Source organism: Pygoscelis adeliae, unplaced genomic scaffold (assembly GCF_000699105.1).
Source record: "Pygoscelis adeliae isolate BGI_AS28 unplaced genomic scaffold, ASM69910v1 Scaffold43, whole genome shotgun sequence".
In the NCBI taxonomy this organism is placed as follows: domain Eukaryota; kingdom Metazoa; phylum Chordata; class Aves; order Sphenisciformes; family Spheniscidae; genus Pygoscelis; species Pygoscelis adeliae.
In genome coordinates, this window is record NW_008824538.1 from 2,363,298 (window position 1) to 2,380,815 (window position 17,518).

The window sequence follows — 17,518 nt, forward strand, 5'->3', positions numbered from 1 at the left end:
ACGTGGCCATTGTCATACTAGCAGTGTAAGGAGAGAGAATCGGAGGGCAGCCTTCTTATCATTCAAGAAGAGCACACAATTATCTCATCCAGACAAAAATAGCACTCCTGGAGAAAGCATCACCTCCCTCCTCATCCCAGCAAGTTTAAATCCAGCTTCTTAGGACTGCGGTGAACTGGGGAAGGCTGAGAAGGACACGGAGCAATGTGAGGAGCAGCTGGCAGTTTCAGCTAATTCCCTTCCCCGTTCCAAGTATTGTATCTTCATTATCACACCTATTTTGCTCTATATAAATAAGCACATCACACTAGTTGTGTGTGCAAGTGTGTATGCCATTTATGAAGAGGCAAAGCAAAGCCGTGGCTTCCCGGCAGGCACATTCAAGCCCTACGGCACTGCACCGCAGCAGAAGTTGGAGCACGATGCAGAGTACTTCTGCAGTGGCCCAACGGAGCAATTATTGGGAGTTAAATAATTATTGACATTGCATCTGATTCTGCATTCTAACAATAGGATTTGTGCAGTGGGCAGAAAATTAGGGGTGAATTCGGACTGCCGAGTGTGGGGACGGAGCAGTATGACTGCCGTTAACACTAATGACAGAGATGGAGAGCAATGCAACTAAAACCCTCTGCAAAACACTCAGCATTTCCCTGCAACATCCTTTTCCAGGCTGATAAGGGAAATAAGTGTCACGATCTCTGAATTACAGACCCTGCCTTCCCTCTGAATAACACTTCTCCTGCAGACTCGTGATTGCACATGCTACTAGGAGACACACTCGAATGCTGAAGAAGATTAGCAGTTTGATATTTTTTGTCATTTGACATGTATTATCAGCAGCATTTTGTGTCATCCCAAGCCAGGAAAGCTGTGACGCTCCTTGTTTGCTAAAATAATCTGTCAACACTGAACACGTTTCAGTCAATCCCCCATCACGAATGTTGAAGCTGGGAGGTCCTATCCCTCCTGACTCCAGGGCTGAGTTGCACCAAAAAGCCTGGAAGACAGGTACAGCCACAGGAGGTGTTTTGTCAAACAACGTCTCTGGTCTGAGACAGGAATTGATGAGGTCTTTAACGCATGAGACCTATGAAGAGGGTACTCTTCAGAATAAAATGATCCCTATTATTAAGGGCATCAAGACTGGGCTTGGAAATGAGACCAAAGCTAGATCTTGCTTTGATCTTTTCCTCACTGACATCACAAGATTAGAATGTAGTCCTGAGCACTCATAGGCCTTGCTAACACCGGTCCTGAAGCTTTCTGATGGTGTTCACAGCTAGGCCAGGGCAGATGCTGCAGTTGTCAACAAGACAAACTTCCTTGCAGCAATGGAGATGATGGACAGCAAAAGCAATTGCTGCAGCCACAGGCCATGAGACCCATCAGAGAAGCAGAAACCATACAAGTAACCCATAAAAAACTGAAATGGAAGATTTGAACCTGGAAGTGAAAGAGTTAGTGAAACCTCACAGGTGGTCAGCAGAGACCCAAGACAACTACGACCCCCACAAATATTACACATAACGTACATGCACATCAACAGGTATTTAGGAGGAATAGCTAGGGGCCTGCAGGAGCCTTCCCCCTCCTACAACTGCATTGGTGTGCCACAGAGGACTGGAGCTGGTGCAGGGCATATTGCCACCAAAGGATAAACTGTGTGCTGCAAATAAACTGCATCAGGCTGCCCTGGCCTCCCCCTCGCCTAATGCTCTTGCAGCGCAAAAGCAGCCAAAATCCAGTGCACACAGAAGCAGTTGATGGTGGATGGACTTAGTATGTTTCATGCGAACAGAATACCCTACGGTGGGTCTAACCTTGCGTAAAGGGATGGTTTCTGGAAATAGAGCTGCAAGCAACCTTTTAAATGGATCGCTGAGCAGAAGAAACGTTTTTTTCCCCTAAACCCCCAGATCAACCTCTTAATCCTGGAATGACAGATTTTCTCAACGAGCAGTGTTTTCTGCATGACATATGTCTCATATACCACACAATAAAATCTTAACATGTCTGTGCAATAAATCTGTTTGATAAACATTTCTCATCCTGACTTCCAAATTAATTTCAGAAGTCTGACCTTTCACTCCACGATCATTACTCAAGCTGTGTAGCCTGCCCCTTGTGTCCATAAGTATCCGTGAAGCAAGAGGAATACAAAAACACATTTCAAATGAAGCTATTAGCACTTTTTTGTTAAAAATCTGGTAAATTGTCCTTCAGGAATAAGCAGAAAAGCTTTCTTGTAGGAGCTCTGCTTCTTTAAATAAAAATACTTCACTTATACCATATGTTTCCTTCCTTATAAAAAGAGAAAGTGTCCTCCATAAGTCAAGCAAAAATTTTCCTAGGAGTCAAGTACAAAAGCTTTTTCTTCAAAGAGGAAAGATGAGATGTACTTTAAAGAAATACTTCCAGAGAAAGAAGAAAAAGAGTTCAACTTTAAGATGAATACAGCTTGGATATAACGAGGCAGTTGCTTCTCCTGGTGGCTGAACAAGAATGGAAACCTCCCTCCTGAGAATATGCTGCCAAGGCGACCGAGTGCATTTGTTTCAATCTGATGTGAGAGACAAGGATCTTCAGCCAAAGCCGAGAGCGCAAAAAACTAACTTCTTAGACACATGAAGTAAGGACAGAAAGTTGTCTTCTAAAGAAGAGTTTGTAACCAGTCTACTTGCCACAGTACTACCCCCCCGACCTAAAAGAAACTAGCAAAGAAAACCCAAGAAGGTGATTTGCCGTGCTGGAAGGAGGCTCTGTGCCTGCCCAGCAGCTGGCACGGACTCCTCTCTCTTTCCAAGAGTAGCTGTAGATGAAATGGAACTTTGGCAACGCTGAAATCACCTTTTTTTGTTCTTCCCCTTTTTTACATTCAAATATTTTGACACCAGACCAAAAGGGACTGCTATTTTTTGAAGGTTTGACTTAGATCTGCATTAGTCAAAGAAACAGAGGAGACTGTAGCCTAGTTCAGCATTATCCATGATAGCTTTAAATAAAATAGGTATGGTACCACACCATCACCTGCAGAAGAGTCAGCAAAATTCCCTCTCTTCCTTGGTGCACCACCAAAAATAGTGTCACAACTAAATGCAGCTTGATTGATGGGAATGCTGAAGGACTCTCCTTGAGCCCTCGGAGATTTAGTCATCTAGCAGGCATGTCTGATATCAGCCAAGTAATACCAGCCCACTGGGATTTACAGTTACACGCCTGACTGTAAACAACAGGAACTACTCATTCTTCATGAAGCACTCTTTTCCCTTCAGTCCAGCAGAGGTTTTACCCCCCTGGCTTTTTTCAAAATGATTGCACGTGTTTAGTTTGACTCCTTAGCTGTGTTCCTTACCCGTGAACTTAGTTATAAAATCTTTGGGGTTTTGCTTAACTTCTCTGAGCGGAAAAAAATACTATGCCCTCAAGCAGCATATAATTCAGACTAATAGCCAGATATCGAAAGTGGTTAATCAGAATTACAGGGTACACAAAAATAATACCAAGTAACCTTTCGGCCTGTATTGAACTTGCAGAGATAAAGGAATAAGATGCATCTATCTATGAACACTAATATTATTTACTTCCAAATACTGAGTGAAGTGTCCATCTGGACCCTGCTGTGCAACGTGTGAACTGAGACCCAGCATCCACCCTTTGCAGACGGCCCCAAACAGAATCGAGCGCTGGGTGAGAGACAGGGATGGAGATTTTCACAGGAGTGCAGTTCACTCTTTCATTTCCCAACCACATCACGGGCAAGACCCAAAACACACCGATCAGGCCAGGCACCAGCCACTGCATCGCACCGCCCGCCAGACGTTCAACCCAGCCAACCCAAGAGCTTTAGTTTAGATCTTCTTTACAGAAAACGCATCAAGCACCCCTTGAACACCTAGGACCAAGCGGTCAGAGGATTTGGTTGGAGTCACCTGAGATCACGGGAAATTGATAATGACATTTTGCAACTTCTTTAACGGACACGGGCAGATCCATGCAAAGCATCTGGCAACTTCTGATGGAGCCTTCCTGCAAAAACAAACCTAAAAGCATTTTCAAGACTGCAGAAAGTCTGTAAAAATAATGTTATCGGCTCCTCTTCCCTCACACAGACCAATACTCAGGCTCCATCACCACTTATATCTGTATAATTAATTATCGCAGTAGCAGCAACTGTGGCTCCAAGTGCTGCTGAATGCCAGAGCTAACTGGAAAATGAAAAACAGGAAATTACTGGACAGTGAGATTTCCCATCCAAATCTTGATATTAAAATTTCCCAACCAGCCAGCAAGTCAATAATGGAGATGAATGAGGAAACAAAGATTTTCTGTGGATTTTTTTCAACAATTCATTTTCAAGCTACACAGATAGACTACCTTTTCAAATTTTAAATTAGAGGCTGAAGACTTAAACTAGCCCTTAGGAAGTGCTCTTGATCCAAAACTAACGTGGAACATGTTTAGCTTTACAAGACAAGATGCTTCCAAAGTGATTTTTCACCCCCCCAGTTTTTAAGAAATACAAACTTCTTACTTGTTTCCTTAAAACAGATTTGAGGGATTCATCAAAAAATTAAAAACATTTCTTTCTTGCTCTAATGATAAAGTTTTGCTTTCAAAAGGGAGCATCATCTGGTTTCCACAGGTTTGTTTTTGACAGTTACCTAAATCTGTAAGAAAACTGTCTTTATGTAATTTTACTAAATATGTGTTCACTGAAAAAACAAAACACATTTTGATAGAAAATGTTGGCTGAGTACTTGTGATCCTTATGGTTCGTTTTGGGGTCTCTGAGCAAAAGCAGCTCATGGGCAATTAATTCAAGAAAACACACCCATCCCCAATATTCCTGCTCAGTACTGCCCAGAGTTCTTGACATGGCACACACAATATATCTATAACTTAAATATTCAACATACCGAAAATCAAAGCAGAAAATTTCAACTACAAAAAAGACTAAATTATTTTAAGCTACTTGGAAATTTCAACAGGAACATTTCAATTTCCAATACTTTGATTTCTTATGAGCTTTTCTGTGGAGTACAGGGTTTTTTCTCTGGAGTGCAGGGACCCCCACCCGCACCACTGATCCCTGAACGCTGCCTGGACCGGGCATCCTGCTCGCCCCTCGCTGCAAACCTCGGGCCAGCCCCGTTACAAACACTGGATGCTTGTAACTTCTTTGCGTGGTGTGCTTATAAGCAGCCATTAAGGTTGCCCGTTCATTTATTGGACTCCAACATGTTCATGAGCAATTAATTCCTAATTCAACTATTGTTCATAAAGGATTTACAAATTTGGCATTGGTATGTTATAGCTCATTAAGCACACTGTGAAGCTAAGTGCACACACTAGGGAAGGAAATCGCCCAAAAGGCAGTTGCCCCCCTTCACTAATTCCATAACTAACTCACAAAGATTGTCACTGCGTGGGTCTCTAAAGTAACATACATCTTGAGATTCATCTGACAGAGAGAGGGTACTTTTTGGGAAACACAAGCCCAATGCTTGTATAGTCACAAGACAGGTTTCTTTTTGAAGGACTCCGGAGACTAAAGGGCTAACTTCGAGCTCTAGCTATTTGTTTAACTATGTATGTGGCACAAACGTATTTTTTTACATGACACTACTTGCATTAGAAGTCTCCAAATGTATATTGCAAAGACTTTCTTGTCTTTGGAGCATTTCAAACAGATTTTGAACGTTTTTTCTTCATTTGAAGTGTACACAAAACCACAGTTGTTTGAGGCATTCAGGTCTTCTCACTTTCCAGCAGCTGAGTCCAGTCACATAATTTACAAAGTCAGATGCAAAGTTTACCATTAAACCTACAGCAATGACCTACACCTGATCACAAGTGAGAGCCGTGCTTCGTCTGACTAGCCCACTCACTGACACTGGAGTCTGTGCAAGTCAGACTGGGATTTTTATTTTTTATTCCACTTTGTGCATTTATTGCAGTATGACATTTTTCAATTGCTTCCTCTTTTTCTGTTAGCTCTGGTGACCAATTGCATTGCAATCCCAATACTTCATATTTTTCACTGCCCAACATTTCAAGTGCATCTTTTGAAACTCCATATCACAGGACCATGAAGAGATTGCCATTAAAAAAAAAAAAGCAACATTTTTTAGCAGCAATTAAAGCAAAATAGCAAAAAACATCTGTACTTCTTCCCATATCAGTTTCGAGGGCAAGCGCAGCCAAAAGTACAAGAGATTAAGGGCTGTGCTACGTACTAGATCTTCACTCTATGAAGCTGCAGACAAATCTTCCTCTGACATCTAAGCAGGCCGAATTGTACCTGAGCTTCATCTTTCTTACCAAAGTATTGTGATTTTGTTTAAAGATATTTCCATATGCAAGCAGCCCCACCTGACTTCATTGGGAACAGCCACAAGTCTTCTGACCATAAATAGTCCCAAAAGCTGCAGAATCTGCCCTGAAGTACTGTTTAAAACCGGACTTCCCAAAGAGCTGGTCACTTCTTTGTAACGTCAGACATTATAAGAAGTTAATAAAAAGCACAGTAAGAATTTCCCAAGCGATTTACTTACAGTACACATCCACTCTTATGGATTTTATGGCTGGCGAACCCAAGCCGTTCTCAGCCTTGCAGTAGTAGCGTCCTCCTTGGTGTCGCTGGATGTTGGATATCCTCAGGGTTTCATTGAAGACACTCGAGTCTTGAAATCTGTCAGAGGCACTTCCTGCTGTTTTGGTCCACCTGATCTGAGCAAGCACCAAAAAAGATTGTTACTTTAAGTCTGTAAAAGTCAGGAGAGTGTAGATCTCTTCACCGAACCGAGAACCACATGTGTGGTGGCCAAGATTTTATGTTGGACGACTCGGGGAACTTCTCCAGAAAACTGAATAGCTCATGCTTACAATCAAACACTTCATCCGAGAGCCCCTGAATAGTAATCTTGCATTTACCATCGTGTCTTAGAAATAGTTAATTACTTTTGATGGAAACGCCCCATAAAAAATAAAAGCCACTAGCAGAGATATGGAGAACAACTCAATCCACTATCAGTGACGCACAGCTGGAACAGCTGCAGAAAAACTCCCCACCAATGGCAACGAGCAGAGCTCACCAGAAAAGGCGGCTGTACTTGTGCACTGAATATGGATAGTTTTCATTGAAATCATATTCACGAAAGATGAGGGCACATTGGAAAGCACCTTCAAAACAACTAATGGATTATCTTTCAGCAGCAATAAAATCCAGTTTTAAGAAGTCAAATGATCAGTTGCTTGAAACCGCAACACACTACTAACATCTATTTCTTCACATAGGTGGTTAATGTCATTTACAGCAATTTCAGATTCCTTTACTCTGGTAATTATTTTCCAAAAGTGAAGACTTTTTAAAGTGAACTTTTCAATTCCAAAACCATAAAAATGCCAGTAACAGCCCACTACAACCAACAGCTGCACAGAGGTGGATACGCACATTGCTAACACCCATGCTTGATGACCCGAGCCCTTGCCTGCATGACTCGGTGGACTAAGTTATCTCATTAAATGCACCAGACCTCCAGGGACTCCCCAGGTACCTTCCACCTCTTTCAGTTCACACTAATTCAATGACCAGGATAAGCAACATTCAGTTCCAGACCAAAACTGCTTTTTTTAAATGGTAGGTTTTTCTTGCCTATAGAGGCCACAAGTGGGATACTTGCATAAAGAGGAGTTTACGTCTCTTCTGAAGCTTCTCAAAGCCATCTCTTCTCAACCCCATCCGCTAATTCTATGCCAGGATGAAGGCCAAAAATTCTGTAGTCATTGATAAAAGTGAGATTGACACAAGACAAGATAGTAAATATTTGGCTATTAGTTCCCAGGCTACGGTCCCCAAAGATTGTCCAAAAGTAGTCAGTGAAGTCATGATTTAAAGAACAGCATTTAGACACTGATCCTTTGGGATCTGCTAGGCAGGCTGTCTACAAGCAACCTTGAGCCAGTATTGGCTTGGTTTGGACAAGGTGTTGCAGCCTTGGCAGCTCAGGCAGCGCACGCCTGCCACCAGTACCAAGTGCCTGTCTCCGTGCCCAGCCAAGCCTGAACTGGACATGCTGTGCTTCCAGCCCTCTCCCATGTGAAGAAAGGTCCCATGGCTGAGCTGGGTGGCCCCTGGTGGGCACCAAGGTGGCCCTAAGGGTTGCCTTGGCTGGAGGGAGATCATTCCCTAGGGTGCAGAGACACTTAAGTTCCACCATTCCCAGTCCTGTCCCAGAACTGGGGTCCAGATCCCAGTAACCTGCACAAGAGCACAAGGTGGGTGGCGTTCAGCCTTCCTCGCATCAGGAACTTCTCCTGGACAGGAGGGATCTTCTACAAAAGGCTCCGAACTGAAAAATTCATGACCAGCTGTAGCCCATGTAAATTCTCCTCCCCTTGAAACAAGAGCAGGTGTGGGCTTCAGAGGCTGAAGTCACAGCAAACAATACTTCAAAAACATGTTCATCTCCTTCTGGCTTGTTAAATTCCTAAGCTCAACTGGCTTTGCCCTCTTGCCAGGTGACCTGCATAACTCTCGCATAGTTCTGCTGCTCTGGGATAAGGCAAATATGCCAAACTCTACATCTAAAACATTCGGTCTGCATGCGAGAGAGACGCTATTAGCACTGCTATATTTACCAGTCTCAATCTGTCTGTACTTCTATTCTAAACTCTTGGCTCCGGGGCTTTTTAAATCATCCATATAAATGTGCTGCAGGATAATTTTGGAACACACTCAGCTTCTGCATGCTGCAGAATACAATTTCATCATATATATTTCAAATGCTTGAGAAGTATTTTAAAACAGCATTTAAGATGTTCACTGAATCTCTTGCGTGTTTTATTTCCCTTTATGTAATCAGAATTGTAAAAACAGCTCTTTTTGATTTTTAACTGGAAAAAATTTAATAGCGTGACTTCTCTCTTCCTCCCCTTCCTCTCCCACAAAAAGTTTTCAGTGGAAGGCAGTCCGCTCTGTCAAAAGAACATATAACTTAAATAATACGTTATAAGTATAATCAGCATCTATGTAACTGGTAACATTACATAACTTACATTAAAAAATATAGCAAAGTTTATTTAGATACTGTCAGTTTTATCCTTTTTATGAATGCAAAAGCCTTCCCCCTCCACTGCATCTTAACATTGATGTATCTATCTTCTCTTTATTATAAGGAATTTTAACAGGATGCTGTTTGTCTGTCAACAAAAGTAGTTTTCAGCTTTAAAAATATATATATACACACATGTATGTTTTAGAGAAAAGAGGAGCGATTTTAACAAATTAACTAATTTTGTAGTGTATGTATAGATCCCTGAAGAATAAAAGGAATACTGTCAACTAGATTCTCTCTTAAAAGATATCCTTCAGGAATGTCACTGGTCTGATTTAACTTCAGTTCATTATTTACCTTGGCTTTAACTCAACATACACACAAAAACATGCTGATCAATATTGCATTGTAATTTATTGAATGCACTGTGAAGAAAGATGACTCTCAAACACTACGCTAAGGCAGTAATCAAAAAATTGGGCACAGGAAAGCCAGGTGTCTGTGGCTGAAAACCTCTTCAGAGAGGTCCTTAGCGGTTTCACCCACTGCAAGCTCCAGTCCATGCTTTGGGGTGACCTCTAATGACTTTTAAGAGACAGACCATCAAATCCATCCTTAGAGAAGGAGCATCTCACAGCTCTAGTGTCCAAGCCCTCACCACTGCTTAACACAGTGACCTTCAGAGCAACCGCTGCCACCGCACTGACATTATCCCATTTTCAAGGTGGGGAGCGGTGCAAAGGGGGACCATGGGCTCGCGGGACATTCTGGCAGGTATCAGCCTCAAATCCCAAAGCAGCATCTATGCTTCTTTATGGCAGAGGATTCAGAAAGCCTCTAGATTACTAGCTTTAAAAAAACCCAACACATTAGATCGTATATTCACATAGTTCAGATACTCCAGTATTTTCAAATAACTTGGCACAAAACAATTGCTCACCCAGATCATTTTATCAGTGTTTGCTATTCATAACCTGCTCCTCTGTTTGAAACCTCCCAGTTCCTAGTGCAGAAGCAGCACTGCGTGCTCTGCGTGTCTACTCAGATAGCGTGGATAACATGGGAAATAAATAAATTCTGTTCCGCCGAGAAGTCAAAGCCATTCTTGCTCGTAATGCAAAGTTTTAATTAAAAAGTTATGTCCGCACTCCACGGCGTACACATATCAGACTAATAAATGTTAATCCATTACGCAGATACGCACTCGCTGACTTATAAGGATGCAATTCTCCAGAGTACTCACTGTTACTCCGATGCACATTTGGGAATCCCACCCATGTATTGCCATTGCTCTACCATATGATTATGGTCTTTATTTATAAAGTCTTTCTTTTCTCTTTCCTTTTCTTTTTTTCTTGCAAAACATGCAGAAGTAAAAAATAATTTATGAACAATTCAATTAAAAACTATTCAACTTTTAAAAATTAGTAATTTATGGCCCATCTAGCCATATCACGACCTATGTACTTGTCTGATCTGTATATGCCCATAAGTTCTCTAACCATCAATATCTTTGACAGTATTTTATTGGCTTAAGCAGATGCCCTGAGACACACAGTCGTATTTCACCCCACGGCTTCAGTTTTCTCAGTGAGCTTTCCTGCAACTTCAGTAGGAGTCATAGACTTTACATTTTTAGATGAAAAATGCAGATTAAAAAACACGTCTGAGAATATTTTGCCTAACTTTTCTCAGCTTCAACAAAGTACTCATGCCCAAAAAGAAAGCAGCAGAATAAGGAAAAGATTTGATTTTTATATTATAAAAATGAAACACTTCTGTTCTAAATACTGTCTTTGTCAAAGACAATAAACATTAAAATATCTTTACTCTGAATACAAAACATTTTGCTTGGTTCAAAACAATAACCACCACCAGCCACCACCCAAAAAAACCCAACAAAAAAACAAGCGTTTTGCAATGGAAACTTTTCTTTCTTCCACGGAAACAGTTGGTGGAAAATGAGGTTTTGACAATCTTTTTCTTATACTACAACACTGAAATCTGCCTAACGCAGGAACCGTAAGTAAATACGTTCCTTAAAATACACCCAGTGCCTGCACCGGCGGTTGGTACTGCATCCCACTGCCACTGATTGCAGTCACTGCCCTCTGACATCGCTAAGAAAACAAGGATGAGGAGAACCTCCTGATCACTGTTATAATCCCCAAATCCCTGACGCAGATTAAAGTCCTCCTTTGTATGCAAACACCCATGAAAGAGGTCTTTGCACAACTTCCCTGGGATGTGCTGCAACATTTCTTCATGCCTAAAGACATCAGAGCCTTTGGAAAAAGCAGTCTTAAACATACCCACCACACCACCGCCAAAAAAAGGGGGAAAATAATCCCTTCAGTTTATTTTTCCACGAGATTATTTTTGTTCTCAGGAAAGCAATGGCTGGGGCAGCAGCTACTGAAGGCAAGAAGCGCTCGCCGCCTTCATGATGAACACGAGGACATACTACATGAAATGCCCTTTTTAGGCCAGGAAAGAGAAAGTGACTTCTGCTCCTTTAGTTAAGGAAACTTACTGAAGCAGTTTTGAGCATGTGCATCTCCCCTGACCTCTTCCTTCTCTTCAGAGGGGATGTGACCATGCTGGAGACCTCAGTGCCCTGTAGATACACCCAAGCTCATTTCAAATGGGCGAGCTTGGGGTCTAGCCACAGCCCCGAGGAGATCTCCATATGCTGCTCTGTTAGACAACAAACCAGATCACGTAAGAAGCTACACCATATATTCAAAACTCTTCTAACTTGCCTCCAATTCACATCTGAAGTTCCAATACTCCCTTCCTACCCTCTGATTTAAAAAATTTAAAAAAAACCCAAAATACTCTAAAAAAACAACGAAGAAAACAGAAAGAAACAAACAAACAAAAAAAAAACGAACAGGAGAGCACATTGGATCCAAGTTTTCATTGTCTGACACCAGGAGACACCATTCATACCTATATGCAATAAGTCACGTGAACACGCTTTGACCCAAAATAGCCTATTTTTTCACCGAGCTCCCCCTTCCCCTCTTGCAAGCAAGTCACAGAGCCAAATGATTGCAAGGCAGATGTAAACCACCACCGCAGGACTGACAGGGATGGATTTTGTACCAGACTTGCACAGGCACAGGTTCACAGGGGAGAGCAAGTTGTTCAACGCCAAGGTTTCTGCACAGAACTGCTCAACGTCCTCGGCACAAAGACCATCACCGGGCGAATCCAACAGCTCCTTGTCTGAATGGGTGCCCTCTCACTTGTGTGCAGGCAAACACTTCTGCAGGGCCTTTTGAAGACTCGGGGGATAGTCAAATCAAAGGTATACCTCCAAGGGTTTCTAAATATCCTTCCCCTGGTCACCTAAAACAAGTCACAGCTATTCCTGCACCGTGCCCACAAGACAGGAGATACAGCACTGATCTAAAACACCACCACTCTGCAGGACACCACCTTGCTCTTACTTGTGCAAGGACACATTTACTCTAGGACATCTCCCACGTGTTCACCAGGTCATCCTCACCATACATGAAAGGAAAGCATTCGCACCTCTAAATTATGGGATTAGCTACATATAGCTAAATAAAATGGGAGGGGGATGTTGCATTTTGACCTTTTAGCAAACCAGAGGCAGTATGATGCAGCATGTCCGATGAGACGGAGGGTACAAAATATCTGTCGTTATTGGAATAGATATTGCTACAGGCTACCAATATGCACATGGTATGAAAAATTCTCTTCCTATTTATTTCGTATGATAATGTCTGAAATGATGGGCTTGAAAATGGCTTCAGTTAAAAGTACTGTTCATTGTTCAAAACTTCTTATGTGGAATATTAGAGTGGCAAAACAGCCAACTCAAAGCAAGCCCTGCTTACTGTGAAAAAATGATGATCCTCTACCTTGGACGGGGCTAGAAAGCTGTTATCAGCGTGAAACCAAATGCAGAACTGGAGAGTCTTTGGTTTCCAAATGCATTTCTTCAAGTTTGCAGTAGCCAACGTGCAATCACCTCGGAAGACTGGGTTTCATTGCTCCGTACCTGGACTGCTCAAACTTCACAGAAACACGAGAGAGAAAACTGAGCACTGCCCCCAGGCCTGGCACGTGACTGGTGCTGTTGCCTTTATGGGGCAACTCGTGTGCTCATGTTTACACACATACTAATGTTTCCGTAGGCTGGCATGCAAAAGCACGATTTTTTACTCATCTAACTAAAAGCAGTCTATGACAGTAACTGTTAACATGCAGGACATGATCAGTTCTGATTCGGTGCCAGAGATCACAGAGAAATTGTTATTTTCCAGCTTGATTGCTGTAACACATAGGAAAAAAAGACTTCCTTTTATTCTCCAGCAGTGGAAAAACTGTGGTTATTAATTACAGAGAAAATCAGCATTAAAACCACAAAGTTACAAGCAATCAAGTCCTACAGAAGAACTTTAGTGCTTTGTTCACAGTTCACTTTAGCCCAAAACATATCAGTCGTAGCAACGCTGTGGCTGGAGTCTACAGAGGAAGACCGTAGTCTTGTGACTCCAAAATGGTAACTTGCAATAATTCAAAGGGTCAAAAAGAGTAACTGAAGACCTCAACATCTGACAGTGTGAGAAAAACTATATCTAAGCTGAGTATTCCTTCATCTCTGAACTTCCTGCACTTCTGCAAGACAGATAATTTATGCCCAAACCCAAGTTACCCAAGGCCCACCGATGTAACCTACCATCCCAAAGGCAGGAGGCTTTGTATGAACTGACACCCTGTGCGCACAGACGACACACCTCGCGGGTACACGGAGCAAAACGCAGCTCTTCCCAACAGCACAGCAACTCCAACTCCTCATTGCGTCGGGAAACTTTTATAGCGATCACGTAAAACATCATTGCATCCCCCCATCACCTCAGGCCAAGCAACTTGCATGTCATATACAACAGGGTAACGGTTGATCACATATTGCTGCTAAAGAAAACAGCAGGCTTGAATTCCACTTTTAAGTCCTAAGACATAAAACAGGCTAATATGTGCCAATAGGATATATACACACCTCTTAAGCAGTTCCAATCTGTTTTAAATCCTATTAGCACCAACAGGAATCTCCCAGATGTGAAGGAACAGAATAGCCACCCAAAAAAGACCAAAGCTGGCAACAAATCCAAATTCTACACTTCCCACAAATTTCCCCTCAGAGCTGGCATTGATTTATGTACTATAAATGCTGCTAAGGCACTTGTGGAGCTTCACCACACCACGGCTCAGCGCCCATGAGCTGAGGGAGCAGAGTCCTCCATCTCAGACGTGTCACCAAGCAGCAGACACGGGGATGGGGTAGTCCAGACCCGCACGGTGGAGTAAGGTAAGGAAAGGATATGCTTTAGGTAAGGACATGCCCCAAATAAAGAATATACCTTTTGTTTGTTTGTTTGTTTTGGTCTTTCAGGTTTTTTGTCCATTTGACTTTCAGAGAGGTTTTCCTCAATGAAAACTACATTTTTAAACACAATTTCTCCAGTGCTACAATTTCAAGGCAGCAAAGGTTACTTCACCGTTCTTAAATTTAAAAGGCTCGTGTCTCAGTTATTCCACCCAGACTTGTACACATTGTGATCAAAACTCTTGAAAATTAGGCACCGCACAGGTCTAAGTTGTCTGAACACCAAGTATTAAGAATTTGGCTTTGAAAGTGCAGAGGAAGGATTTCTTACACTCAAAGGCTGAAAACCTAAAGATTAACTGGATATCAGTGACATTTTAAGTGATCACTGAACAATTTAAAAGGAAATTAGTGAGTGAATCCTGAAGAAAAGAATATTGCAATCATTATGCAAATTGGTAAAACAACCCTCCTTTAGATTCTTCTTACAGCATCTTGCTTAGTTGAATCAGCCTGTGTTTCTTTATGAAAAGGTAGTGTCTGGGGAAACATCTACACATACTTTCTCAAAACATCTTTGAGTAATCTGCTGAATGATTAATTGCAGCAATTTATCCTAGTTTGACCATAATGTTTTTCCTTATGACTTTTAAGATGTTTCACTGCTTCAAAAAATCAGCACTTTTATACTGAACAATCAATATACCTTTTACTATAAATACTTCACTGAAGGATGGAGTTTTTTTTCATTCTCCATGGCAGGAAAATTCCTACCTGGGAAGGACTGACTTCAACGAATTTCACAGAGCCTTGTTTCTACTGAGGTCAGTATCATTTTAAAATCGTCAATAGCTGCAGGACTTAAAAGGGTCTTGCATGTTTATGCTTTCCTGATGGGAAATTATTTACTGTCCATCAACTAAACTATTCAATGAGTTTCATGAAATGATCCAAACATCTGTGAATGGTGTATATTTATTATTGTCTCAGGTTTTTTATTCAGCAGCATTAATTTGATTCAAAATGAAATACAACTTTTCACCATCATAATAAAGAACATAATCTAAGTGCAGAATGAGGCAGACATAGCACCATTTGAATTCCTAGTTATTAATTTTTATGGTGGCCTCCCAATGTTGATATACCACATTAAACCACCAGAGTCATAAACACACCCTCATAACTTAAATGCATGGAAATTCATTCACTATAGCTCTCAAATGGTTTAAAGGCAAATAAATAGAAGACATTTTGTAACTTGTAGCTACTGCCACTAGCACAGAACTAAGCTTGGTGATGAGACCATCAGAGAACTCTGTGAAATTCACATCTAGACTCTTATTTCCCCTGTGGGCCAATCTAAATCATGACACTTTCTTTTTTTTTTTCCCGAGTGACAGAATAAGTTGCTATTGTTGCCATACAGGCACAGGAAATGATCTAAAAGCCTTACAGTTTTCAAAAAGAAAGGCTGGTATAATCAAATTCACATGAGTTACCAGAGCAATGCTATGGAAAGAGAGCTGACAACCTGGAGGCCAGCCTGGAAGAGCTGTAAAGAAGAGAACTGGGTCCATGGATGAGGTATTTCCAGTGATGCTCTGCAAAGGTTACCTCCTAGGAAATCGCCGTTCTGTGTACTTCTCAGAAACTGCAATTGCTAGAAAGGACTGGGGACAGGAGGGTGGTACCACAGCCAACCGTGTGCTCCGTGCCAGTCCCACCACTACTCTGAATTTCCAGTGAACCAAAAAGTTGAGAGATTTTTTTGGTTGCATAAAGCAGAAAATAATCAAATAGATTAGGAGCTTTACATTGTCTCTACCTGAAGCTTCTACAATTGCCCTTGGAATAAAATCTAAGGCGACGGTCCCACTCTGAGGGTTATACCCCAGGAAGATGTTGAAGAACTGGCAAGAGTATAGAGAAAAGCCACAGTACTCATTAAAGTAATAGAAACATGCTCAAGGGTGCAAGTGATAAGCTCAGCAAATCTGCAGTATCAAATGAAAAATCAGGGAAAAGCAATCAACATCTTTAAAACATACATGAGGGACTGAAATTTAATAGCAGATCAATTTTCAACATAAGAGGCAAAGTTAAGGCAGTAATAAAATGGATTAGAAATCACTTTCCATTTGCTCAGCGTAAGCTGTTTATGCAAAACATCTTCTATCCAAGATGTTTCACTAAATCAGAGTCAGTAGTGCTGAAGGACTTTACCGGGAGTGCTGGGGGATGTGAAATATCTTTGTGCTCACCACCAGGGACCAGCTCTATAGCCCAAACCATCACCTGCTACTGGATCTCCATCACCCAGCACTTCTGCACAACTGCAACCAACGCACCGTCCTCACAGTGTCCAAAGACATAAAAACCCCAACCTTAGCCTAAATAACTCTTACTAGCCCAGTTCTGCAAGCAAAGCGCCTTGCATGGCTGCTGGTCTTCCCTGCACAACCTTTCAGAGCCCAGTTTTACCCAAATTCGGTACAGGCGCACAGCCAGCCCCACCTCCTGGCGCCCAGAGGTGACGCCTTCATCCAGTTTGGGGACAGGGATGTGGGAGGGCATTGGAGGAGGATGGAGGTCTGAGGAGCTGCTGTTCAACCACAGCACAAGCAGCAGTGGGAAACCAGAAGCCATCAGCTACCCCGTTCCCACAACTACTTGTCTCCCTCAAGAGCAAAAAGGCATAAAAATGTGTTTCTGTCATTAAACTCAGAAGACTGGAGTCTAAACGGAGAGGGGAAAAAGTGGCTGCTAAACAGGATTTTTCTACTTTAAAGTCACTCTTCATAATAGAATTGCGTTTCAAAGTGACAAAGCCATCTTGAAATCCAGGCAGTTTAAAATTGATGCTTTTTTCCTTTTATAATCCTTTCAGGTACTACCTTCTGATTCTCATTCTCTCCGTCCCTAACCATTTCACTCCCCTGCAAGACCCCTGGGAAAAAGGGTATTCAAAACAAACAGCTTTACGGAGCACACCCAAAATGCTGTCAGAGACTTACAAGTAAACTGATAAAGACAGAAGAAAATGTTTCTCTTCTGGTCTTTCAGTAATACGAATCTTGACTACTTCCTACAACAATCA

The 17,518-nt window shown here is 41.9% G+C and overlaps 1 protein-coding gene across 1 annotated transcript in view; it reads right to left on the bottom strand.

Annotated features, from left to right (window-relative positions):
• Positions 1-17,518, bottom strand: part of MDGA2 (MAM domain containing glycosylphosphatidylinositol anchor 2) — a 256,212-nt gene that overhangs the window by 220,395 nt on the left and 18,299 nt on the right. The window contains exon 2 of the mRNA XM_009321639.1: positions 6,558-6,732. Coding sequence (XP_009319914.1) covers positions 6,558-6,732 — 175 coding nt within the window. The remainder of the gene's footprint in view (positions 1-6,557; positions 6,733-17,518) is intronic.